The sequence below is a fragment of the Salvelinus alpinus genome, chromosome 11 (genome assembly GCF_045679555.1).
Source record: "Salvelinus alpinus chromosome 11, SLU_Salpinus.1, whole genome shotgun sequence".
NCBI classification, from domain to species: Eukaryota; Metazoa; Chordata; class Actinopteri; order Salmoniformes; family Salmonidae; genus Salvelinus; species Salvelinus alpinus.
Window position 1 is genome coordinate 62,907,126 of NC_092096.1, and position 16,046 is coordinate 62,923,171.

Below are 16,046 nucleotides of genomic sequence, written 5' to 3' on the forward strand. Positions count from 1 at the left end.
AGAGTCTATAGAGGCAAATGGTAAGACGTGTGTGGTTAGGTATGCAATATCTTTTTTTCCAGTGTCTCGCATTGCAAGTGGAAAGCAACATACTTCGTTTTTTGGTTTCTAAGAGACAAGTATGCAGACAGAGAAGAAAGAGGTTACTGGAGAAGCAGCAGAGTATGCTCTAGATAAGGGGTAAGTGTTTGAGCACATGGCTCTCTGCATGGATTTCAGTGGTAGTGAAACATTGCTGTTTTTTGTTTGGTCTGCAACGGCCACTGTAAAGCCAGATATTTTAGCTCTGGCAAACCTCTTAAGACCACATGGCGTGTTTGGTCATTTTACATGGCGTGATACTTTGCATCTGAGATGTGTTTTGGGTCTGTGAACCTGTTACATGGAGATAATATATTATAGAGTGATATTCTTACTAAATTTGTGACGGATGAGTTGTTTTGGTGCATGCCAATAACTGTGTGTTTTTCTGTATGTAGCATGGATTCTGTGGGGATGTTCTAGTCAATGTTCACCTCTCATGTTAGTGTCCTCGACAGCCCACAAATAGAGAAAATCCCATCTGAGGAATCTGAGGAGATCCAGAAGTCCTCTGCAGTGTTAGAACCAGAGCTAGTCTTAGGATGGGAGGTGTTGGAGGCTGAGGGGTCTGTGGCAGAGAAGCAGCAGGAGGCCTCTGGCTTAGTACAGACCAGTGTTGGTGTCTTCTCCAGAGGGTAAGTGGGAGATTGTAGGCTCCTATGTAGCACGGCAAAGTGTGTGGTGTGTTCTGTAGATTCTTACTCTAATTGTCACCAGTGTCACCCTCATGTTCACTCGTTTATTTATATTAATGTTTGCATATAATGGCATTTTCTATTTTTGATCTTCGTCATTGATTTAACAAATCCTATTTTGGTCAAATCAAGTACTTTTAGCAATTCTCACATATAGTTAATAAAATAAATGTATTGAAGTTTGAATGATCTGTGTTTAATCTCTCAGATTTTTAAATGTGTTGAGGCTTTTTATATGGTTTCGAATGCTCCCAATGTTTACCATGCCTGTTTTAAAGCTCAGTCCCTCAATTACAGTAAGTAATCCCTCTCTCACAGTTATGAAACAGTAGCAGCCATGCTGGGTCCGTCTGGCTCCTCTCCAACAGAAGGTGCAGTCCCATCAGAGAGCTCCTCTGAACCTGTCCCAGATACATCTACCCTCGTCCAGGAAGCAGTGTCTGGAAAGGCACCGCACCTTGAGGGTGAAACCAAAAATACGATTGAACTCCCAACCACCGCTGAGCCATGCTTGTTGAATCTGGAAGACAAACAGTCAATGAGTGAGGCAATGAGACAAGACACTGAGGATGGGTTTGTTAAAGTCCAAGATCTAAGCAGTATGAGAAAATGGCCGTCATTGACGGAGGCTGACCTTACTGAGATCTCCAGAGGAAAGTTTGTGGTAACTGGGGAAGAAGAGATTTACCTTGACTTGTGGGCGCAAATAGGGGAGAAATCAACATTAAAAGCACAGGACTCTGGACAGATAACAGGTTATGTTGACATTTATTCAGCCGGGTCACCTATCGAGACAGAATTATCAACTTCATTACACCTGGACAAGGGGTGAGTGTCCTGGCAGCAAACCGGTGTCTGAACTATTTGGCTGCACTGCTTGAAAATACAAATGCGGTATTAAGTCATAACATTGTCTTTCGGTCGCATAATGTTTGGCTCAGCCATGCTTGTTACTCAGTGAACTGTGATGGACAAGTCTACAGTATGTGTCAAATTTAAGCTGCGTCTTGATGTTTAAGGCACTTGTTTTGTGGGCCCAGGTGTTCTAATGTAAACTAAGGTCTTCAGTGTCTCTGTGCACTGTTTATGCTGCTACCTATGTCATGCATGTTTGTCTTGTAAAGAAAAACCTGTGGCTTTTTGTTAGTTATAATCAGTCAATGTGTTGAGTTCTTCTACTTCTGGAACGCTTCTCCAGTGTCTGCTCAGTGGAATGGGATATGTAATCGCTTCTGTGAGTTGTGCCAGCTTGTGGAATGTGAGGGGTTGCTTTACTGATATTATCATTTCAATAGTCATTTAATAGAATGTAATTCTACAGCAAGATCTGAGCCATGATATTTTCTCACCTTTTATTTTTTTTAACCTTATTAAGCACCCAACATGCAAGCACAGAGGAAGCCTCTGCCCCTACCTCACAACCTACTACAGACAAGTTGCTGTTAGAGGACAAGGCTCAAGAACATATAGTACCCATCCCAGATAAACCCTCTGATGATCAGACACTCACCTCAGATTAAACACAATCAGAAGTTGCCGCTGTTGTCGCTGGCCAGGCTGTCCCTGCACAGGTAACAACTGAACTGGTCGCTCCTCATCATGTAAAGAAACGAGACAGTAGTCTTCCTCCAGAAACTCGACAGGAAGCTGATGATCAAGGGATTGTATTTAAGGTAGTCCCTTCACGGCCTCCAAGGAGAAAAGACTGTCTCACTTCAGAGCGCAAACAGAAATCTGAGAATGTATCTGTACAGATGCCCACTGAAGTGAGAGGAGACCGTAGTCTTTCAACAGAACCTCTAAAGAAAGATGATTGCCAGAAGGGTTTCACTGCCCAGGCACCAGCTGAGATGGTACCATCACATCCTGGTAGGAAAATAGATCAACAGAGCCTCAACAAAAAACTGATGCCCCTGTCCAGGTGCCCACTGAACTGGTCCCTCCTCGCCGTACTAAGACAAGCCTCACTAAAGAGACACCACATGTAACCGGCGTTATCCCAGCTCCACGCACCAGGGGAACCTATAGTGCTTCCAGTGCAGAACGTTCACAGAAACCTGGCCAGGTAGCCACTGAACTGATTCTACCATGGCCTGTGAAGAAACAAGACAGCTTCACTCCAGAGCCATCTCATAAAGCTGATGAGCCAGAGAATCTGATTGCCCAGGCGGTCGCTAAGCTGATTCCACCTCAACGCACCAGGAAAGCGTCTCTCTCTCTCCCGAACTGCGACAGAAAGCTGACGATTTACAGACTGTTACTGGTCAGGCCACAATTGTTCCCCTAACTCCATATCATGTACCTACAGAGTCATACCCCGACTTGTGTGGGAGAGACTGCCCCCCTCTCGATCATCAGAAAAATAGAAAAATAGCCCCGCCCAGGCGCAGCGAGAAAACTCATTCTCCCCCAGTGGAATCAAGCAAAGCAGAGGATGGCGCAGATGCATCTGTGGCTTTAGAGGCCCTGAATGCTGCCAACCAGGGGTCTACAGCTCCAGCCCAGATAGAGGATCTTATGATAACCTTTTCAAAGTTGTCTGAGGCAGAGAAGCAGTCTCCGGAAGTGACAGAAACAGCCACTGAGTCACTTGAAGATGAGCCAGCTCAGAAGGCCTCACCAGAAGTCACAGACTCATTTGAAAAGGTTGAGGCGGAGAAGCAGACCTTGGAAGTGACTGAAACAGCCAATGATTCACTTGAAGATGAGCCAGCTCAAAAGGCCTCAACAGAGGACATTGCACCAGGAGTAAAGATGGAAGGCAAGCAGGAGATCTTTCCAGTCCCAAAGCCTCGTGGGAAACGAGACCCAACCCCACCTGTCCAAACAGATGCTACCCGACAGAAGACCTGGCATGCCTCTATTGGGGATAACACCCAGTCACCTGCAGCCTCTGGGCTGGAACCACCTCAAAGCAACAAGAGGAGCAGTAGTCTTCCGTACCCCCTGGTGGCCAGCTTGCAGCATCTGGGGAAGAGGTGGTTGCTCCTCTGCGTAAAAGGAGGAGTAAACTAAACTTAGAACAATCGAGCATGCCTGTTCCAGTTTCCCGCTCTAAAATTGCCTTGATTTCCATCAGAAAAAGAGGAACTCTACAATGGACTCCTCATTCACCAGCCAGACAGACTTCCTTGAGGGCTCGCTATCTCTCTCTCAGGAAGACAAACAAGACACCAGTCAGGAAGCCACAGAGGGTTCAATATCATTAACCTCAAACATGGCCTCCGAAGGGAGCTTTGTCACAATTTCTCGCTCAGAGGAGATGTCACCAGAAGTACAACTCTGTGAGAAGGGACTGGAGGAGAGCAGGGAGAGCTGGATCTTCACAGAAACCACTATGGTCACGAGGCCTTCACAGAAACCACTATGGTCACCGAGGCCTTCACAGAAACCACTATGGTCACCGAGGCCTTCACAGAAACCGCTATGGTCACCGAGGCCTTCACAGAAACTGCTATGGTCAGTGAGTTCTTCGTAGACACTGTAAGAGAGGACATTGACAGGGGTTCAGAGGCAGAGGCTGTCTTTGAGAAGGGACTGGATGGAAAGCTTGACCTTTACAGATACTACCGTGGTCACTCAGGCCTTCACAGAAACCCCTATGGTCACTGAGTTTTTTGAAGACACTGTAATCAAGGATATTGAGAGAGGTTCAGAGGCAGAAGCACTTGACACGACCTCTCCAACCACCGGTACGCCAGCTGAGGACGACTGGTTACATGTTGAGGGAGCCAAAGAGACAGAGCAGATGGAGGTAGAGAGCAAAGACATGTGGGTTGAAGAGATGGACTTTGGCTTTGAGTCAGTAGACATATCTACTGGTGGCTTAGATGAGGAGAGGTACGTTATGTTGAGTTGGACACGCATGTGCAATACAGTGGTTGATTGACGCGTGGCCATTTCTGAGTGCATTTACATATAGTAATTCTGTGTGACTAGAATGCTTTTCTGAAAGGAAACTGATTGAGAAAATGCCATATATTTAATCCTTTACCATTATTTGAAATGTGTTGCTACTAAACTGTTACATCCAGATTATGCTGTGTAGTCGGGTCATATTAAATCCCTGTCTTTCTCTTTTTAGGCAGCAGGGGGGAGCAGAGGAGCCAACAACGCCTAAAGGCGGAGCTGTAAACTCTCAGGAAACGGGTCTAGGCAGTGCTGCTTCCCCAGAAGTATGTTATTTATAGTCTATCAGTTGACCAATCCTCCACCATCATTTTGCATCAGTGACCTTTGAAAGGAAATTCTGATTCATAACTGTCCATTTTGTCAATGACAAACACAACTTTTTTAGGGTATTACTGTGTGATACCTGGTCATTTCTGCACCATAAACTGAAGTGCCACTTATATTTGACTCTGAATTGACCTATTATATCTGATGTCATTTGTTGTCTTAGTGCCTCATGGCCAGTCCTGGCCTTGTTACCTCCAGCCAGTCCCTACTGGAGTGGTGTCAGGAAGTCATCAAAGAACACAAGGGGGTCAAGATCACCAACTTCAGCACATCCTGGAGGAACGGCCTGGCCTTCTGTGCCCTGCTACACCACTTCCACCCGGACAGGATGTAGGTACCCCCTCTGTGACGCGTTTAGACATAAACATGAGCAGGCATTGTGTAATGGCTTGTTTAACCTTTAAAAATGACATCATCATTTTTGTGTTAACTTGTTTCCTGTTCTTGTAGTGTGTATTGATTCTCTATTTCTTCGCTGCTTAGAAACTTTGAGATGCTGGACCCTTATGACATCAAGCGCAACAACAAGAAGGTGATTTGTTGTCTTTATGTTATCTCATCATGTCATAATCACTATCAACAGCCAGGCCTTAAATGTGACTATCAATTGGTTAACTGCTGAATATTTTCCCCACCCAACCCATCTCCTCTCATTTTCCCCCAGGCCTTCGACGGTTTCGCAGAGTTGGGCATCTCACGGCTGATAGAGCCCTCGGACATGGTCCTCCTGGCCGTGCCTGACCGCCTCATCGTCATGACCTACCTCAACCAGATCCGCACCTACTTCACGGGCCAGGAGCTGAGTGTGTTGCACATCGAGGCGGACAACAGTGAGTCCAGTTACGGCATGGTCGGGGAGAGCCGGGTGGGCCCCGACCCGGAGGCCGCTGCACGCTACTGTCAACGGATCCAAGATGAGGCCCTCACAATGGAGACCAATGTGGGCGCTGCAGAGAAGAAGGTGGATAGTGACACTAAGGAGGGCACCAATAGGGAAGTGGTCCCACCCCCTAGAACCAAACGCCTGCAGGGTGCAGGGGAAGCAGGAGGGGCCCAAGCCCCCGTCGTACCCCCCAGGACACATTTCCTATCTGCCAAGTCTGGGTTCTCCCACCTAAAGGATGCAGATCTGATTAAGAAACGACGGTCACAACGCAGGTCAATAGTCGAGGCAGCCTCAACCGAGGTCAGTGGCCTACGATCTCTCTCTCTCTTCACTTTCTCTCCCTCTCATCCCCCCTCGTTGTCTCTCTTTCTCTCTTCACTTTCTCTCCCTCTCATCCCCCCTCGTTGTCGCTCTGTCTCTCTTCACTTTCTCTCCCTCTCATCCCCCTTCGTTGTCTCTCTTTCTCTCTTCACTTTCTCTCCCTCTCATCCCCCCTCTTTGTCTCTCTTTCTCTCTTTACTTTCTCTCCCTCTCATCCCCCCTCGTTGTCTCTCTTTCTCTCTTTACTTTCTCTCCCTCTCATCCCCCCTCGTTGTCTCTCTTTCTCTCTTCACTTTCTCTCCCTCTCATCCCCCTCTTTGTCTCTCTTTCTCTCTTTACTTTCTCTCCCTCTCATCCCCCCTCGTTGTCTCTCTTTCTCTCTTCACTTTCTCTCCCTCTCATCCCCCTCTTTGTCTCTTTCTCTCTTTACTTTCTCTCCCTCTCATCCCCCTCTTTGTCTCTCTTTCTCTCTTTACTTTCTCTCCCTCTCATCCCCCCTCGTTGTCTCTCTTTCTCTCTTCACTTTCTCTCCCTCTCATCCCCCTCTTTGTCTCTCTTTCTCTCTTTACTTTCTCTCCCTCTCATCCCCCCTCGTTGTCTCTCTTTCTCTCTTCACTTTCTCTCCCTCTCATCCCCCTCTTTGTCTCTCTTTCTCTCTTTACTTTCTCTCCCTCTCATCCCCCCTCGTTGTCTCTCTTTCTCTCTTCACTTTCTCTCCCTCTCATCCCCCTCTTTGTCTCTCTTTCTCTCTTTACTTTCTCTCCCTCTCATCCCCCCTCTTTGTCTCTCTTTCTCTCTTCACTTTCTCTCCCTCTCATCCCCCCTCGTTGTCTCTCTTTCTCTCTTTACTTTCTCTCCCTCTCATCCCCCCTCGTTGTCTCTCTTTCTCTCTTCACTTTCTTTCCCTCTCATCCCCCTCTTTGTCTCTCTTTCTCTCTTTACTTTCTCTCCCTCTCATCCCCCTCTTTGTCTCTCTTTCTTTCTTTACTTTCTCTCCCTCTCATCCCCCTCTTTGTCTCTTTCTCTCTTCACTTTCTCTCCCTCTCATCCCCCTCTTTGTCGCTCTTTCTCTCTTCACTTTCTCTCCCTCTCATCCCCCTCTTTGTCTCTCTTTCTCTCTTTACTTTCTCTCCCTCTCATCCCCCTCTTTGTCTCTTTCTCTCTTCACTTTCTCTCCCTCTCATCCCCCCTCTTTGTCTCTCTATCTCTCTCTCCACTTTCTGCCACTTAATCTCTCTGTGTGATTTGTTGTAGTTACAGGTTGCTACAGCACAGGAAGAGAGTGGAGCTGACAGAATAAAATCAGAAACAGGTACATACAGTATATTGATTTGTATGATGTGTTCTGAGTTCACACACACACACACACACACACACACACACACACACACACACACACACACACACACACACACACACACACACACACACACACACACACACACACACACACACACACACACACACACACTTACTGAGTCCCCAGTTTCTCAGGTACTTTATGATTGTGAACCACCCCTCAGAGGACCAGTGGAGAGGAGGAGAAGAGAGGAGAGGAGAGATGGAGAGGAGAGATGGAGAGGAGAGATGGAGAGGAGAGGAGAGGAGAGGAGAGGTGGAGAGATGGAGAGAGAGATGGAGAGAGAGATGGAGAGAGAGATGGAGAGGAGAGATAGAGAGGAGAGATAGAGAGGAGAGATGGAGTACAGACACAAGTCATCACAGTTGTCTCTGTTGTACTTGGCTCATCCATCCCCTGAGCATTGACTCACTCTAATTACTTTGAAGGCTTCCTGTCGTTAGGCTAAGGACTCTAATCATATCAAACTATGTTAATTACCTCGTCATCACAGTCTAGTTTGCCACTTTGATGCTCTTCCAGTAATTGGAGCTACTGCATAATGTTGCTGTGTATCTCGTTACGCTGTGTGTGTGTGTGTGTGTGTGTGTGTGTTTCATATAGGAAGGACATCTGGTGAAGAAGGACGATCGGCTGAGGAGGTCTGTCACTTTCACAAGTCACTGTCTGCCACTGTCATAAACACTGGAAATACCAATGTTCTGTATCAGAAAGAAGTATCATTCTCTCTGTGTGTGTGTGTGTGTGTGTGTGTGTGTGTGTGTGTGTGTGTGTGTGTGTGTGTGTGTGTGTGTGTGTGTGTGTGTGTGTGTGTGTGTGTGTGTGTGTGTGTGTGTGTGTGTGTGTGTGTGTGTGTGTGTGTGTGTGTGTGTGTGTACAGGACACCAGCCAGTATGTGCTGAGGGAGATGCAGGCCCTAGAGTTTGAACAGAAGCACATTGACAGCAGGGCAGACATCGTGGAAAGGAGACTACGGCAACTGATGGAGTCAGGTGAGAGGGGGATGGAGAAAGAGACAGAAAAATACCCTTGAATAAAGGCTTTCAGTATTGTCAAAACGTCTCTTTATAATGATGCCCTCTCTGTCTCCATACATGTAGGTAGTGAGAAGATGCAGGAGGAGAAGCTGATTCAGGAGTGGTTCACTCTGGTCAACAAGAAGAACGCCCTCATCAGGAGACAAGACCAACTACAGCTATTGTAAGATCCACCATCCCCACTGTGTTCTCCACCGTTACCTAGTGCTTTAAACAACACTGTTTATTTTTTACATTGAACCTTTATTTAACTAGGCAAGTCAGTTAAGAACAAATTCTTATTTACAATGACGGCCTACTCCGGCAAACTCGGACGACGCTGGGCCAATTGTGTGCCGCCCTATGGGACTCCCAATCATGTCCGGTTGTGATACAGCCTGGAATCGAACCAGGGTGTTTGTAGTGACGCCTCAAGCACTGAGATGCAGTGCCTTAGACCACAGCGCCGCTCGGGAGCCCTCAACACGGACATATTACAGACACATTACATTGATGTAACCACACGGCATTCTGCTCCACAGGCAAGAAGAGCAGGACCTGGAGACGAGGTTTGAGATGCTGAACCGAGAGCTGAGAGACATGATGGCTATTGAAGGTAAGACTACAGAACCAATATACTGAACTACAAGATCCACGATGCCACTCTATTCTGTGATACAGCTCATTACTGGGGTCAAAGTGACACTACAAACCATAAAATAACAAAAATATCTCTGCAAAGGAAATGAGAATAGTGTGCTGTTGCGTATGGCAGTCTTAGGTTCTAATTTCTGGTACAATGGACGGACTCAGAAAAACACTCAAACTAGATTTATGCAACACACTGTGTGTTGCAGCTGCAGAGCACACGCATACAGCGCACACAAACATACACTGACAGTGTACCCTGCAAAGCACCCCCACACCATCACACCTTTTCCTCCGTGATTCACGGTGGGAACCACACATGCGGAGATCATCCGTTCACCTACTCCTGCGTCTCACAAAGACACTGCGGTTGGAACCAAATATCTCAAATTTGGACTCGTCAGACCAAAGGACAGATTTCCACCGGTTTAATGTCCATTGCTTGTGTTTCTTGGCCCAAGCAAGTCTTATTCTTATTGGTGTCCTTTAGTAGTGGTTTCTTTGCAGCAATTCGACCATGAAGGCCTGATTCACGCAGTCTCCTCTGAACAGTTGATGTTGAGATGTGTCTGTTACTTGAACTCTGTGAAGCATTTTTTGGGGCTGCAATCTGAGGTGCAGTTAACTCTAATGAACTTATCCTCTGCAGCAGAGGTAACTCTGGGTCTTCCTTTCCTGTGGCGGTCCTCATGAGAGACAGTTTCATCGTAGCGGCTGATGGTTTTTGCGACTGCTATTGAAGATACTTTAAATGTTATTGAAATGTTCCTGATTGACTGACCTTCATGTCTTAAAGTAATGATGGACTGTCGTTTCTCTTTGCCTATTTGAGCTGTTCTTGCCATAATATGGACTTGGTCTTTTACCAAATAGGGCTATCTGCTGTATACCACCCCTACCTTGTCACAACACAACTGATTGACTCACACGCATTAAGAAGGAAATAAATTCCACAAATTAACTTTGAACAAGGCACACCTGTTAATTGAAATGCATTCCAGGTGACTACCTCATGAAGCTGGTTGAGAGAATGCCAAGAGTGTGCAAAGCTGTCATCAAGGCAAAGGGTGGCTACTTTCAAGAATCTCAAATATAAAATATATTTTGATTTGTTTAACACTTTTTTGGTTACTACATGATTCCATATGTGTTATTTCATAGTTGTGATGTCTTCACTATTATTCTACAATGTAGAAAATGAGTCTGTACTGAGTCTGTTCAACCTATTGGTATTGTCGTGGCCCAGCCTGAGTCCAGAACCTTGGTGCTCCTCATTGCCTTTCTCAGGTCTTCTTATCAGTCAGGAGAGGCTTTGAGTTATTGGGAGGACACATCCCCGCAGTCTACTGCCGTCCACTAGATAATTACACCTCTCATACACAAAGAGTTTAAACCTAACACTACTTTCAATCTCTAAGAATATATAGAAACGGTATATTCATACTAAGAGTATATAATGATATAAAACAGTGAAGATATATAAGAACTGTAATTTATGATCTATCAGCTCCAACCCCAGACACATGGCTCCTATTCAACCTTATGGACTCATTCTGGCACTCAGAGTTCTTTCCCTCTGCCCAAATACAATGCTCATAGATCATTCCATCTAACCCATGTTTACTACTGCTAGGCTCATTTAGAATTAGAAACAGATTAAAAACGGCTCGTCAGATAGTCTCCAACAGCAGTAAACTTTGGACGTGATTAACTCACAATTAATGTCTGTTTCGTAAAGTCAGACTTCCCAACTATGCCGTGGTATCTGTCCACCTGCTGGTTTGAGGAAGTGATCCTTTCTTTAATGACACAATTTATTGTAATCCTTTGTTTACTTCCAGTTGAATCATGAGGGTATAGTTTAAAATGAAGAAACATATTGCAATAAAAAGCTGGTCATGGAACTCAATTGCATGTTGGCAAAGCAACAACTGTCTTCTCTACTCTGTACCACCCTCAATCTCTTACCACTGTCTCCCTCTCTCCCTCTCCTCCGCTCACTGTCTCCCTCTCTTCCTCTTTCACTCTCTCCCTCTCCTCCGCTCACTGTCTCCCTCTCTTCCTCTCCTCCGCTCACTGTCTCCCTCTCTTCCTCTTTCACTCTCTCCCTCTCCTCCGCTCACTGTCTCCCTCTCTTCCTCTCCTCCGCTCACTGTCTCCCTCTCTTCCTCTTTCACTCTCTTCCTCTCCTCCTCTCACGCTCTCACTCTCTCCCTCTCCTCCTCTCACACTCTCACTCTCTCCCTCTCTTCCTCTCCTCCTCTCACGCTCTCCATCTCTTCCTCTCTCCCTCTCTCCCTCTCTTCCTCTCTCCCTCTCTCCCTCTCTTCCTCTCTTCCTCTCTCCCTCTCTCCCTCTCTTCCTCTCTTCCTCTCTCCCTCTCTCCCTCTCTTCCTCTCCTCCTCTCACGCTCTCCCTCTCTTCCTCTTTCACTCTCTTCCTCTCCTCCTCTCACGCTCTCCATCTCTTCCTCTCTCCCTGTCTCCCTCTCTTCCTCTCTTTCTCTCACTCTCCCTCTCTTCCTCTCACTCTCTCCCTCTCTTTCTCTCCTCCGCTCACCCTCTCCCTCTCTTCTTCTCCTCCACTCACTCTCTCCCTCTCTGCTATCTTCCTTTCTCCCTCTCTACCTCTCCGCTCACTCTCTCCCCCTCTTCCTCTCTCCTATCTTCCTCTCTTCCTCTCTGCTCACTCTCTTCCTCTCTTCCCCTCTCCCTCTCTCCCCCTCCCTTTTTCCTCTCTCTCTCTCCCCCTCCCTTTTCCTGTCCTCCAGAGTGGCAGGAGACAGTGGCCCATAAACACAGGGAGCAGCTGCTACTGCAGGAGCTGGTGTCTCTGGTCAACCTGAGGGACGAGCTGGTCCACGACATGGACGCCAAGGAGAAAGGGTGAGACAGCCAGGGCTGCATCCCAAATGGTACCCTATTCCCTATATAGTGCACTACTTTTGGCTAAAGCCTAATTGGCCCCTGGTAAAAAAGTAGTGCACGATATAGGGAATTGGCCCAGCTGAGTCACACATGCTGAATACACACAGCAAACACAGACGCTCATCTGGGAGGACGGTATGCTATGGGGTGAATGAGATGTCAGGTGTCTTTGTGAGTTTTGTCTTCCTCTGCCACACAGTTGAACGTAAGTCTGAGAGAGTGACTGTTTGCTATGGGACTACTGTTCTAGCAGGTCTCTACCTGTTCTCTGCGCCTAGGGCTCTGGAGGAGGACGAGAGGCTGGAGAGAGGCCTGGAGCAGAGACGCAGGAAGTACAGCAAGAAGAGCAAGCAGGAGAAGTGTGCACTGCAGTGAGGCCTGGCGTTGGACACACCTGAACCAGGCAGCCTAGTAGAAGATCACACCCGAACCAGGCAGCCCAGTGGAAAGTCACACCTGAACCAGGCAGTCCAGTCGAAGGTCACACCCGAACCAGGCAGTCCAATTGAAGATCACACCTGAACCAGGCAGCCCAGTGGAAAGTCACACCTGAACCAGGCAGTCCAGTCGAAGGTCACACCCGAACCAGGCAGTCCAATTGAAGATCACACCTGAACTAGGCAGCCCAGTGGAAAGTCACACCCGAACCAGGCAGTCCAGTGGAAAGTCACACCTGAACCAGGCAGTCCAGTCGAAGGTCACACCTGAACCAGGCAGTCCAGTGGAAGGTCACACCGGAACCAGGCTGCCCAGTGGAAGGTCACACCTGAACCAGGCAGCCCAGTGGAAGGTCACCTGGATGCACATTGGGACTAAAGTTGTATGTGTGTGGATCATGACATCAACACTGCATGGAAGAGACTGAGAACTGTGTTATGGGACTGCACTAGGAGGACATAAAACAATGTTCACTCACCCCCTCTCTATGATATGACAGAGCCTCATTGCAACCTATGACTGGTTGTCAACAGTCACCCTGCTCTTCAGATTGTGTTTTGATTGGATTTAAGTTGTGTTTTTTTGTGCATAGTGTGTGTGTACTGTTAGGTTTTAATTTTGAGTAAATAACTCATGGACACTAGAGAAGCTTAACCAAGTTGAATTCTTTCCAAAGGGTCGTTACAGCTGTAATTCAGACAAAGACAAAGCTTCACCCGTGGTAGTATTCATACCCCACTTTGGGTGGAGTCTCCTCCTTATCGCTAAACATTGCATCCTTCCTGCTAATGAGCCTTCAATGGTTTCACCCAGAATCCAACAGTACGTGTGTGTGTGTGTGTGTGTGTGTGTGTGTGTGTGTGTGTGTGTGTGTGTGTGTGTGTGTGTGTGTGTGTGTGTGTGTGTGTGTGTGTGTGTGTGTGTGTGAATGTGTGCCTTGATGTGTGTTTGTTAGCGTGTGTGATTGAGAGTGCCAAAGAGGACACTACACTTTGTTACACAATCTATGACTATATGCCGTTATTTAGTGTTTTAACTTCAGGTCACAAAGGCATACCCCTAACTAACTAATCACCAGATAAGTGCCTTACAGCTTTTTTAAAAAGCTTTCCAAAATGGTTCTTCAACTGTCCCCATAGGATTTTTGGTTCCAGGTAGAACCTTTTTTGGTTCCAGGTAGAACCCTCTCTGGAAAGGGTTTTACATGGAAAACAAAAGGGTTCTACATGGAATCAAAAGGGTTCTACCTGGAACCAAAAATAGTTATTCAAAGGGTTCTCCTATGGGGATAGCCGATTAACCGTTTTAGGTTCTAAATAGCACCTTTCTTTCTAAGATACTGTATAATCTGTTACAGTAGTGTATTATACAATGGGTTACTTCAGAAAGGTATTTTCTACTGAATGGGATATTAGGGAAAGGGCAGGGCTCAGTAGTTAGCTACATCAAATACCTACATTAGACCCATGCAGCAGGTGGATTGATTCACCCCTTTTCACCTATTGTTAAATAAGCAGTCTGATTATTGACAATTACAATGGCAAGATGGAAGTGAAGTGGTCAATTTGTGCAAACAAAGAATGCCAAAACGAGCTTCCTCATTTATTGCAGTACGTTGGCTTGGACTGTGCAGACAGCACACAGCAAGCATCTGTTGTCTGATTCTTTTATTGAGGTGAATGTATGTGGATGTCGACGAAAAGAACAGAACGGACATTGTTGACAAGGTCTTGTGATTGAAGATGTTAAATGTTTACTTTGGGTGCACCAACACTCAGGCAGAGTGGGAGATCTTGGATGAAAGGGGAAAAGGACAGAAGTCTATACTGTAGGTACATTATACTGCAGCTTGGTGTCTGAAAGAACAAAACAGTTTAAACGTGTTGGAAATATTTGATGCTTTTATTTATTGAATAGGTATTCGACAGATAATCCTACATATCCTGCCTGTCAAATGTGCCTTTAACCAGATCCATAGTAAAAACAAAATGTCCAGAAGTAGGACTCAACTTTGTGTTCCTAGTTCACAAATGTTTATGCAGTGAGTTCAGTTACTGTTTGTGACATTAGTCTTGTAATGCCTTGTTTTCCATTGATTGTTTTTTGTTGTTTTGAAAGTTAAATAAGGAAGCGGTGGAGTCTGAAAATGATCAATTTCAAGATGCTCTAAAATGCTAGAGAACAGGAATATTCAAACGGAAAACATCAGGCAAATGCATGTTTCTTAGTGTTTCCATCTTAACCTTACAACTATCAATTGCTATAGTCTTATGCACATGCTTATTAGCGAATCTGTAATATACAAAAGTGTAAATAACCCTCATACATGATAAAAAAAATACACTTTACTTTAGCTAAAATATATTCTAGTATTAAAACTCCAGCACTTCGTTACAGCAGTATTACTGCAGATGTAGGATCTGAATTTGAGCCAGTTACTACAGCAGGAAAATAATCTTGCAGCAACAGGAAATGTGAATTATTATGTGGATTATAATTAATGGACATTTTTGTATGGGGTTGATACATTTATAATTAGGGCAAATCAAGTCTGAAATGTCAAAGTGGAAATTACAAACTTTCGATGCATTTTTAAAACTAAAATACACTACAAGTTTGCGTTTCCTGCTGTGCAGGAAAATTCTCTGCAACAAAAGAGTGATCAAATTAAGATCCTACATGTATATTATTGGCCAGGCAGGAGTGCACCGGAGGTTGATATTTGCTTGACATCTGCTCCTCTACACTTTGTGTAATGTTACGTTATCATGAGCGCAGGCGTTTCTATTTCAGTGGAGGAACTACTTAACAGAGTGAAAACATGATTCTGTCTGGAGTTATTTTGGGTGACACTGGAGAGTGAAATTCGTTTAGAAGTGTTTGAATTTGTGTTCTAGCTTGTTCCCCCTCTGCCCCACTGTTGTTAGTTACTGTGTTAATGTTGCTACCACTGTGTAAGTTTGAGAGATTTAACTTTCAGTTTTCTGAAATAGCTTTTGGGGAAGGTTTTGTTTGTTTTAATGTACATTTGCACTATTTGTGATGTTTGGAGAATTAAAGGTATCTTGGATCACTATTTGTGAAGTTTGGAGAATTAAAGGTATCTTGGATCACTATTTGTGATGTTTGGAGAATTAAAGGTATCTTGGATCACTATTTTTGGAAACGACATCCACCTTTGTTTATTTTAATTCAATGTTCATCTGTTTCATTCATATGGATATCATACATTTAAGAAGTTATGAATCCATCAGGATTATCAGTGGTGCATTATAGAATATAAAGTACATTTATATTCTCACTTAATAAGCCCTATATTTAATTTGGCCTTTAATGCTATAGCTGATAGAAAAACGTTGAAACAGTCAAAAAATAAATCATAAGGTTTAGAAGTGTCTGTCCTATATCTAAGAGATAGAAGAAAGTTCAGGATTT

At 45.3% G+C, this 16,046-nt stretch overlaps 1 protein-coding gene across 2 annotated transcripts in view; it reads left to right on the forward strand.

Annotated features, from left to right (window-relative positions):
* The window catches only part of LOC139534631 (EH domain-binding protein 1-like), a 58,363-nt gene extending 42,596 nt beyond the window's left edge, over positions 1–15,767 (forward strand). Inside the window, exons 10-20 of one of the 2 annotated variants that reach the window (XM_071333920.1) lie at positions 4,861–4,951; positions 5,179–5,345; positions 5,499–5,547; positions 5,680–6,201; positions 7,477–7,534; positions 8,186–8,223; positions 8,463–8,574; positions 8,683–8,782; positions 9,141–9,214; positions 12,017–12,131; positions 12,452–15,767. In XM_071333920.1, coding sequence (XP_071190021.1) covers positions 4,861–4,951; positions 5,179–5,345; positions 5,499–5,547; positions 5,680–6,201; positions 7,477–7,534; positions 8,186–8,223; positions 8,463–8,574; positions 8,683–8,782; positions 9,141–9,214; positions 12,017–12,131; positions 12,452–12,548 — 1,423 coding nt within the window. In that variant the 3' untranslated portion in view covers positions 12,549–15,767. The remainder of the gene's footprint in view (positions 1–4,860; positions 4,952–5,178; positions 5,346–5,498; positions 5,548–5,679; positions 6,202–7,476; positions 7,535–8,185; positions 8,224–8,462; positions 8,575–8,682; positions 8,783–9,140; positions 9,215–12,016; positions 12,132–12,451) is intronic. The other variant, XM_071333921.1, reaches the window with a different exon arrangement.
* The last annotated feature ends 279 nt before the right edge of the window (positions 15,768–16,046 follow it).